The sequence below is a fragment of the Elephantulus edwardii genome, unplaced genomic scaffold (genome assembly GCF_000299155.1).
Source record: "Elephantulus edwardii isolate Elephantulus edwardi_28Jun2011 unplaced genomic scaffold, EleEdw1.0 scaffold00193, whole genome shotgun sequence".
NCBI lineage: Eukaryota > Metazoa > Chordata > Mammalia > Macroscelidea > Macroscelididae > Elephantulus > Elephantulus edwardii.
Genome location: NW_006399943.1, coordinates 265,611 through 276,177, shown reverse-complemented (window position 1 = coordinate 276,177; position 10,567 = coordinate 265,611). Strand labels below are relative to the sequence as shown.

Genomic DNA, 10,567 nt, shown 5'->3' with positions numbered 1-10,567 from the left:
TGTCAGCTCTCCAGCACCCTGAGAGACTGGAGGCTGGGGGAGGCCCATTGTGGGGCATCCCAACCTGGAAGTGGGTGGGGGCTCCTCCTGAGCTCCCTCCGTGGATAGGAGGCTGGGCTGGAGGTGGCTCCGGTCAGGGGCAGTTGTGGCTGGAGAGGGGTGCTGGGCTTCTGTGCACCCCCAGTCAGGAACCAGCCGCCCTGCCCTCCGGGCCACTGGAGAACTGTCCTCCCCCAGGGAGCAGCCTCCCTGACACTCATTGCCAATCCTAGTCTGTCGCCACCGTTTTCTTCTGAGACCTTTTCCCCAGAACGAGGTTCTTGACTGTCGTGGGTGGTGGGGTCAGTGTCTGTACAGTGTTTATGTTTGTGTTGTGTGTTATCTGTGTTGTGTAGTGAGGAGTTCGGGTTTTAGTGTGGGAGGGTTGTGTGTGTGAAGTGTGGATGCTGTGTTACGTAAGGGGACGTGAGTGTGTGTGTGACGTGGGAGCGCTGTGTAGCCTGCATGTAGGGGTGTGTGTGGTGTAGTGTGTGTGTGTGTGTGTGTGAGAGATGTGGGAGCGCTGCATAGCCTGCATGTAGGGGTGTGTGGTGTGAGTAGTGTGTGTGTGGGGGTGTGTGGGTGTGTGGTGTAGTGTGGGTGTGTGTGGGTGTGTGACGTGGGAGCGCTGCATAGCCTGCCTGTGGTGCCTTTGCTGTTTTGGACCGCGTGCTGTGTTGATGGGGAACCTGGGCTCAGGCCTTGGGGCGGGGAGGAGGTCCCCATGGCCGTGGGAGCTGGGGGGCTTTGGGAGCTGGGCGCGGTTCCTCCTGAACCCCCATAGTCACCTCCTTGGGGTCCGTCCCTAGATGTGGAGCTGCCTGCACAGTCCTCGCAAGTCCTCCCAGCTGCCACCACCCCGCCCCTACAGGACAGCCTGCTGGCCCACCCACGCCAACCCCGCTGTCATGTGACTCTGCTGGGAAAATGTGTCTGTGGGTTTCCCTGGCTTTGAAAGCCACGCCCCTACGTCTGTGCGTCTTTCCACGGGGGAGGTTGTGGGGGGCAGGCCCTGAGCTGGGCGGGGGCCCGGTCTCACCACACCCCCTGTCTGGGTCTTCCCACGGGGCGGGGTGCTGGAGGCTGTGGGGGGCGGGCTCGGTGGGGCCCAGGACATCTGGGGGTCTGTCCCCTGGGGGTGCTGGCGGTTCTGGGGGCGGGCCCTGCTCGGGGTCCGGTCTCACTGCGCCCCTGTGTCCACAGCGGAGTTGGAGTTCGTGCAGATCGTCATCATCGTGGTGGTCATGATGGTGATGGTGGTGGTCATCACCTGCCTCCTGAGCCACTACAAGCTGTCCGCGCGCTCACTCATCAGCCGGCACGGCCAGGGCCACCGGAGGGAGGACACCCTGACGTCTGTGAGTGCCCCATCCTGCGCACGGCCCCCGGGCCCCGTTCCAGCGGAGCCCACCGGGCTACAGGGTGAAATAGGGGCAGAGACCTGGGGAGGGGCCCACACGGGGCAGGGCGGGCAGAGAGGTTCCGTGTTCCACACTCACCAGATGACTCCCCCTCTTACCACACACCTGCTGGAAATCAGGCACTGTCGCAGCCTCTGGGGACATGTGGGAACAGGACAGGTGAGGCCGTTCCTGGCACAGAGTCTCCTCTGGGTGGCGACAAGTGAAGGCAAGGCCTGGGTGAGAATCCCACCTGCACAGGTTCATTCATCCGCCCAGCCATCCATCTGTTCATACCTGTCCATCCTTCCATCCTCATGAATCCATCCATCTGTTCATACCTGTCCATCCTTCCGTCCATCTACCCACACGTTCATCTGCCTTTACAGTCTTCTGTTCTCTCCATCCATCTATCCATCCAGTCATCTGTGTACCATCCATCAATCTGTTCACCCATTCATTTACCCACGCAGCCATTTATTCACCTAGTTGTCCGTCCACCCATCCATCCATCCATCCATCCATCCATCCATCCATCCATCCATCCTCAGCCACTCACCCTCTCATCCTTCAGTCCTGTTTATCTACCCCTCTGTTCATCCATCTTTCTGTCCATCCATTCACCCACTCATCTGTCCATCATGTCATTACATTTATCCACACCATCCATCTGTCCATCGGCTTAACCACCGACCGTTCACTGATTCTCTCATTCATACATTTGCCCATCATCCATCCATCCATCCATCTGTTCATCCATGTATCCACTCACTCGTCCTTCCCTCTACCCACCGGTCTCTTCATCCTCCCATTCCTCCATCTACACATCATTTGTCAGGTGGCCACCAAGCACACACCGTGTACCAAGCACACAGTTGACTCCTTAAGCAAGTCCCAGGGTGTCGAGAGGGTTGTTGGGCCTGGAGAGACAGACACATGTGCTTGCAGATTAGGCTGAGAGTCTGAAGGGAGGCCAGAGAGCTGGTCGAGCCAGGCTCACAGTGTTGGGGAGCTGACTTGTGAGGAGGTGGAGGTGAGGGCACCCTTGGTGGTGGCGGCATTGCACTTGAACATGCAGCTCTGTGGATTCTAGCCCTGGGGGCTGGGCAGAGCAGGGCCAGCAGCGGATGGAGAGGACTTACTTCATCTTCATACCCCAGCACTCTCCATTCTCTGGCTCTTGGGGGCTGGCCTCTATCCCTGTGTGGGTGCTGCTTTGCAGAAGAGGAAAAGAAGTCGCGTGTACCCTCAAAGGTTTCCATCTCCAAGCCGAGCTGTCAGTAAGCACTCGAGACAGAACTGCCTGGGCGATGGCTGCACTGGGGGCCTAGGGAAGAAGGTTGGCACACGTGTACAGCCCCAGCCCAGGGTGACCAGGGCCTGGTGGCAGCTCTCTGAGGCTGCAGCGCTGCAAAGGTTGACTGTAGAGCCTGAGCCACAGGCCTGTCCCTGCCAGGTGTCTGAACCTCTGCTCTCCCCTCAGACCTGACCAGGTGTGTCACTAGAGCGGTCACACCAGGGAAGAGCATCTGCTCACTGGTCCCTCCACCGAGACAGCAGGAGCCCAAGGGCCTGCTCTGGCCAGGCTGCTGACAGGACCCTTGTTCTGGGGCTCACTGGCCAGTGCTTATCACCAAGTGAGCACTCAGGGAGTGAGAGGCACTGGCTGGTCACACTGCTGGTGGTGGTTCAAGGCCCGGGGCTCCTGGATCAGGAGCCTGGGAGGGCGTGCATCTGCCCGCTTGGGCCTCGGTGTTTGCATCTGTGCAGTGGGTGATGCTGGCCTCATTGTTAGCTTGAAAACAGTCATGGGAAGATGAAGACACCAGGGCGGTGTTGTGTGTTACATCTTGGACTGCTAACTAAAAGGTTGTTAGTTCAAATCTACCAGCTGCTTGAAGGAGGGAGAGAGGCAATTTCCTCCTTTAAAGATGTTCAACGTTGGGTGATAGGGGACCGTTGTTGAGTATAAATCAGCTGGACGACAGTGGGCTTGGGTTTTTGGTTTTGGATGTTCCAAGTGTGTGTTCTGGATGCATGAAGGAGGTCCCCTGCAAGGCAGACCACCATGTGGGCAGTGCTGAACACAGTGGCTGATCGAGGCAGGAGGCAGGCTGCGGGATGCCAGAGGTAGAAGGAGGAGGGACAGGTGTTGCCACCTGGGAGTCCCGCTCTGCCTGCCCGCCAGGGCCCTGGGGACGCTGGCTGGTAAACACGAGCCTGGTTAGACCTAAAGTAGACTGCAGAGGCTCCCCTGGGGCACCCCCACCAGACAGGGTGAACCTGGGTCTCAGCCCCATGACCTCCCCGAGAGGCACTGAGAGAGGACCATGCAGGCCTCAGAGAGGTGGTGGGCCTGCCTTACAGGCCAGCGATCCCACCAGCTCGCCATTTGCACATGGCTGAGGGTCTTTTTTTAATTATTATTAAATTTTATTAGTTTTAATGAACATTTACAGAGATTTTGGGTTTTCATTCATTCATTGTTGCACTGTTTTCTCCACCCTCCTCCCCAGTTCGTTCTTCTTCCCCCCACCCCCGAATGTCTGTTTTAATTGTCCAATTGCCACAGTGCTTGTCAAAGCCAGTTCTGATTAATCTCCTTTCTCAGTGTGTCCCTTGCCATTCCCTATCACTCCTCCCTGAGAGAGACTTCACCCTGATTCATAAGGAAAAGGGGATGGCGTATTCTCTTAGCTACTTCCTGCTGAAAAGTGAAGCTGTGTGGGTTTCAGGGTGAAGGTCTTCCCTCACTACTCTAAAGGGCCCCCTTGGCAGTAGGAAACACATAGACTATTATGGAGATTGATTTTGGAAATGCCTGAGGGTCTTGAGGGAAGGGCCAGATGCAGCCCAGAGGCCAGATCAAGAGCTTGTTGGTGGGTCCTTCTGTTTGCCGTTCGGTGGCGCAGTGCACAGCATACTAGGCTTCCAGCAGTAAGGTCAGCAGTTCAAGTCCACCAGTCACTCCAGTAAAGATTGACAGTCTCAGAAACCCGATGTGGAAGGTCGCAGTGAGTCAGAACCAGCTCATTGCAAGTGGGTTTGGGCTTTTGTAGTTTCTGGTTCTGACCCCTGCAGAAGTCCCTGCTGGCACCCCTCACCAGCCATCATAGGCCCATTTATACACAGGTAGAAAAGCTCTGAGGGACTCAGACACTTGTTAAAAAATAGGCCCGCAGGGGTGTCGGACTTGGGAAGATGAAACTTGGCCTGGAGACTGTATTGACCCCCTCCTTAAAACCAGACAACCCCAAATCTGTGGCACTTGACCAGATTCCGTTTGGTGAGAGACAGAGTGGACTTACCTCTTCAGGTTTTCTTGGCTATAATCTGCTTGGAGGGAGCACTGGTGGCCTAGTGGTAGGAAGCTGTGCTGCAGTCCCAGAGGAATGCGGTTCGAATCCACCAGCTTCACTCCGGGAGAAGATTGGGTAATCTGTGTGATTTATGCCTCTGGAAACTCACTGAAAAAGCACCCTATGGTGCTTCTGGGAAGGCTACCTGGAAAAGGAGGCCATCAGGTAGGACACACGGGTGGCTGTTCCTGAGGCAACTGGTCAGGTAGGGCTTTCTACCCCCTGACAGAGCCATGGGTGAAGTATCTGCTGGTGGGGGAGGGGACGGAAGCCATGTGTTGGCCAGCAGCGTGGTGCCAGGCAGGGCTCGTCTGGGTCACATGGCCTCAAGGCTGTTTGCACCCGCCTCCCTGTCTGTTCCTTGTGTTCACGTGGACAGGGACGGGGACGCAGCCTGGGCGGAGGAGCTGGCCAGGACCCAGCTAGGCTACTGGAGACCGTCCGGTCTGACTCACGTAGGGCCCTGCCTCCAGAGGGGTGTGGACGCAGCTGGTGAGGGTGTGGGTTCAGGGCTGCCTCTCCCAGCCGGCTGACCTCACCCACAGGCTCGGGGCTGGGCCAGCCCTGGGTGGAGGTTTGTTGGGAGGACTGAGAGGAATCCTTAGAGGAGCCCTGGGGATGTGGTGTGAAATGTATTGAGCTGTTAACTGAAGGGTCAGAGGTTCAAATCCACCTGCTCCAAGGTGAAAAGCTGGATGTTCTCCCCTGAGGTTTTAGGCTTTCAGAAACTCAGAGAAGTGCTCGCTTCGGCAGCACATATACTAAAATTGGAACGATACAGAGAAGATTAGCATGGCCCCTGCGCAAGGATGACAGAAACTCAGAGAAGGCTTGTTCTGAATGAGGACTGTTTTAAGGACAGTGAGGTGTGTGGTGTCACAGTGATTAAGCCTTTGCTCACCGAGAGGTCAGCCATTGCATCAATCAGCTGCTCTGGGAGAATGAGTTCCTTTGCTTCCGTGAGGATTTCAGCCTTGGAAACCCCAGGGGACAAGTCTCTGTCGTGTAGGGTCCCCAGGTGTTGGAAATCAGCTCAACAGTGGCAGTGGGTTTTGGTTTTTAAAGAAGTTGACACAGTGTCCAGCCCTGAGGTGTTAGACTTCTCAGTAACAGAATGACCCAGGCTGCCCATATGGGCAGTGACGGCAGGTGCTGGCTGCATCCCGGGGCCCCTGAAATGGCCTGGATGCTCCCAGAGTCTAGAATTGCTGCCTTCTTGATGGGACAGTTCTGAGGGCCACAGCGCCCCCTTGTGGCAGCACGGGGAATTGCAGCTCCCTGCACCCAGGTACAGGAGAGGTCTTACCTGTAATTACGGGAGGCCTTAGGAGGATGTGTCTGCAGGAAGTGTGGAGGTGATGGATGGCTTCTTCCCTTAGCTGTGGGGCTGTGACAGAACTGATCAGATAGTCTGCTTTGGAAAGGAATCACCTGATGCACAAATCCTGAAACATCTGGACTGTTAATGGAAAGATTGGCGTTTTCAAGCCCCCTCCGAGGCACCTTGGAAGACCAGCCCGGCGACCTGCTTCCCAAAAGCCCTTCCTGGTCGGGGTGCTGTGCTCCTTACTCTCACCTTCTCTCTGGACGTGGACCCTCCAGAGCTCTGGCTCAGCTGAGGTGTCCTTGAAGCCTGGAAACAGTTTTCTTGTCCAGTCACAGCAGATGGCCCCAGGCGTGGACACATGCTTATACTGTCCCACTGAGGGACTGTCTCTCAGGGTCTACCAGGCTGTTCAGGATGCCGACTGCAGGTGCTTTGAGCTCTCCTGGGGACTGCGAGACAAGGCAAGGTGCCCCGACCCACCCGGTCCACACAGCCTGCATGCCGTGGATGACCCAGGGCAGATGAGGGCCCAGCAGCAGCCCCTTGGTCCCTGAGAGGAATTGCTAACAGCGCCCACAACGCCGGGTTAGGGCAGTGGCCTTGTGGGCTGGCAGCCCCGCCCCCAGCTCTTGGCCCAGCTCCACAACCCACGTTGGTGGGCTGACAGCATTGTTGCCCTGGGAGCAGCTGGCTGGGACACCGTGCATGGCCCGTCTCGGACCCTGCTCTGCGGCGGTGTCAGCGATGCTGTTGGGCACTTCAAGTCTCTTCTGGCTCACGGGGACGGGGAACGCTGCCCCTGCCCCGTGGCGCTGTGGTGGTGTGTCATTTAGCAGCTACCTCGTAGTGTTTGTTGTTGTGTACCGTCAGGTTGGAGCCAACTCACAGCTGGTCCTGCAGAGGGTTTTCAGAGGCTCTGAATTGCTCTGGAGGAGACTGTCCGTCCTTCTGGTGGGGTTGCAGTCCATGCCCGCGTTGGCAGCACAATTCCTTGCCATAAGCCACGAGACCTCCCTGCAGAGGGCTTTTTGGCTGCAGCCTTGTAACCTGAAGTGAATTTCCAGACCTTTCTACTGCAGAGCTGCTGGGTGGATTTGAACCACTGACCTTTATGGGTCAAAGACAGGCACTTAACTGTCGCTCAACAGGGCTTCTCTTACTGTGATTGTCAGAACATCAGCTCCACTGTCACTGTGTTGATTCTGACTCAAGGCAGCTCCCCCACTGGGCTCCTGAGGCCTGAGGCCATAAATCTTAGCAGGAGACTGTCCGTCTGTCGCTCGTGGACTGGCTGAGACTTGAACTGCCGTCCTCCAGGACAGCAGTGCAATACACAATGCAACCAGATTTCCCCTGTCTCTAGTTAGAGGTTGACAGTATAGAGGGACAGATGGACTATGACGTGTGGAAAATACGTGGACAATTGCAGCTGTGGGTGCTAGAGAGGGTGAGGGGACAGAAAGATCCTTCTCGAAAGGCTCCTTAGATGAGACGGACCACGGAGCTGCTGGACGTGAGAGACAGGCGTCCACATGGCTGGTGGGGAGAGCAGATGGGAGGGAGGGCCGGATGTGGCCCTAGGGATGTCCCTGTTGGGCGTGGAGTGATTCCATGGGCTACAGTGGAGAGTTCAGTAATGGTCTGCGGGCAGTGTGGGTGTGAAGTGATCTGCGGTGCCCAGCTGGCACGGTGGAGGCCGAAGGGGCAGCCAGGAGGGCACGTACCGCAAGGCCTTCCCTGGGAGCCCGTAGAGTTTGACTTGGGCAGATCTCTGGCCAGTGAGTAGGTGTGAAGACCCTGAATCAGATGTGTGATGGGGGTGGGGCAGGGGGACAGGGCTGGATGTCCCCAGGGAGCTGTCCTGAGGCCTGGACCAGACCAGACAGCCAAGGGGTGAAAGAGAGGAGACTGGGCTGGAAATCTAGCCCAGGGGGAGCATTTAGGGGTAAGGCCAGACCTCAGCCTTCTGCCCTCTGTCCTCTACCCCCAGCTCACACTGCGGCCTGTCTCCTCCCCACAGGAAGGCTGCCTCTGGCCCTCGGAGAACGCTGTGTCGGGCAGTGGGATCCCAGAGGTGAGACCCGCACCCCCAGCTCCCATGCAAGCAGAGCCCCTTCACCTGACCAACCATTGCCCCTCCCCCATGAGCTAATGGCTCCCACATCACCCAGCCCTTGGGTGGGAGGACCCCCTTCCCAGGATACTGCGTGCTCCCCGTCCAGGAAGCAGCCCCCAGTGTCTGGGAATGTGTCCCTGCAGAGGTCATCCCACTTCCAGGCACGGGGTGCAGCCAGCTCTGTGGGGGTCTGCCTGTAGGGTCCAGTCGGGACTCAGCTCCCACAGAGACCGGTCTTTGCCCAGCACTGACCACTGCCCGTCCACTTCTGCAGAGCCATGCCCTTGCCTCAGGCTCTGCGTCCCGGGACTGCGGTCAGACAGCCCCTCATTCCGTCCGCTTTACCCCTCAGTCACAGATCTACGCCCCACCACGGCCCGCCGACCGCCTGGCCGTGCCCCCCTTCACCCAGCGGGACCGCTTCCACCGCTTCCAGCCCACCTACCCGTACCTGCAGCACGAGATCGACCTGCCACCCACCATCTCGCTGTCGGACGGGGAGGAGCCCCCACCCTACCAGGGCCCCTGCACCCTCCAGCTGAGGGACCGTGAGCAGCAGCTGGAGCTGAACCGGGAGTCGGTGCGTGCGCCCCCCAACAGAACCGTCTACGACAGTGACCTGATGGACAGCAGCCTGCTGGGCGGCCCCTGTCCCCCAAGCAGTAACTCGGGTATCAGCGCCACGTGCTATGGCAGTGGGGGCCGCATGGAGGGGCCGCCCCCCACCTACAGCGAGGTCATCGGCCACTACCCCAGGTCCACCTCCTTCCAGCACCAGCCGGGCAGCGGGCCGCCCCCAATGCTGGAAGGTGGCCGACTCCACCCCACACACATCACGCCGCTGGAGAGCTCGGCCTGGAACAAGAAAGAGAATCCGAAGGGACATCCGCTGTAGGGTCCTGGCCGAGGCCCCACGGTCTGCATCCTGGAAGGGCCCGGGGAGGCCAGGGCAGCCCAGAACACGCCGTCCATCCTCCCCACCTCTGTGTATAAATATTTACATGGCCTGTTTGGTCTGAATGCACAAGCGAGAATGCTTGCAGAAAACAAACAACAAAACCCACGTTTCTTTGTTGAGCTGTGTCTTGAAGGCAAAAGAGGAAAAAAATCCTACACTAGTCTTTTTTTTTTCTTTCCTGTTTGTTTCTAGTCATGCTGCGTGCGTGAATGCTTATTTACTTTATGTTTGTTTATTATTTCACTTAACTTTAAAGACATATTTGCACAAACCTTTGTTTAAAGATCTGCAATATCATATATATAAATATATATAAAATAAAGAGAGACTGTGTGGGCCAGGGCAGCAGGAATATTTTTGTATTAGAAGAGGCCTATTAAAAAATGTTTTCTGAACTAGCAGAGGAAAAAGATGGCAATTTTTGAGTGCCAACTCAGAAAGCGTGTATTACCTTGTACAAAAAAAAAATTACGATGCAGGGGTTTATTTATATAAATGTTGAGATTTTGCACTATTTTTTAATATAATATGTCAGTGCTTGTTGGATGGAAACTTGTATGGTGTTCGTTGAGACTTTTAAGGGGAGAAGTGGGGGGGTTTCGGGAGAGCCGTGAGACGGAAGGAGGTGAGACCCCCGTCCGTGGCAGAACGCTGCAGTGTAGCTGTGGATCATTTCCGAGTTATACATTCCCTACCGAAGGGGGAGGCACAGTTCTTTCCTCCGGGCCACTTCGATTCCAAAAAACCCTCAGAACGACCTTTGGATTGCAGACAAAACAGCCAAGTTACTCCAGACACGCGACCCGGCATGACAGGTGGTGATTTTTCCGAGATGAAAATAAACTGTTACTGAAGGACTTATTACATTTCCTCCTTTTTTTTCTTTGGTGAACACGGAGGTCCCCGTGGGAAGGGACAACTTGTGGCCACGGGTCACTGGGGACCTGCGAGGTGCTGGTTTGGGTGGCGTGCGGTTATAGGGTGGGCCACGACTTGATGGCCCAGGCAGGTGTAGCCCCCTGGGGCACACGTAGGGAAAGGCCCCGGTATTAGGAATCCCAGCTCCTCCCTGCCTGTCACCCTCGAGGTAGAAGGCCAACATGCCCGAGTCTCTCAGGACACGTGAAACAATCGAAAACCAAGCCAGGCTCTCGCTTTACCCTTTCCAAGTAGAACTTGACTTCGTCATCCAGCTCTCTCCTCACCCCTGAAGGACACAGTTTCAGTTGTGTTTATTTATCTCCGTCTTCATGAGCATTTTTGTCAGGCTCAGCTCTTGTTTGCAGGGTTTCCATTGTAACCGTTTACGGTGAGCAGAACCCCTTGGTGGCCGTGTGAGTGGGCACATGCCCGTGGACACGGGAGGAG

At 56.6% G+C, this 10,567-nt stretch overlaps 1 protein-coding gene across 1 annotated transcript; it reads left to right on the top strand.

Annotated features, from left to right (window-relative positions):
* Positions 1 to 1,247: 1,247 nt before the first annotated feature.
* Positions 1,248 to 9,136, top strand: PMEPA1 (prostate transmembrane protein, androgen induced 1). Its single transcript, XM_006896854.1, has 3 exons — positions 1,248 to 1,397; positions 8,146 to 8,199; positions 8,594 to 9,136. The coding sequence occupies exons 1-3, from the start codon at positions 1,284 to 1,286 to the stop codon at positions 9,134 to 9,136; spliced, it is 711 nt and encodes a 236-aa protein (XP_006896916.1). The 5' UTR covers positions 1,248 to 1,283.
* Positions 9,137 to 10,567: the final 1,431 nt, after the last annotated feature.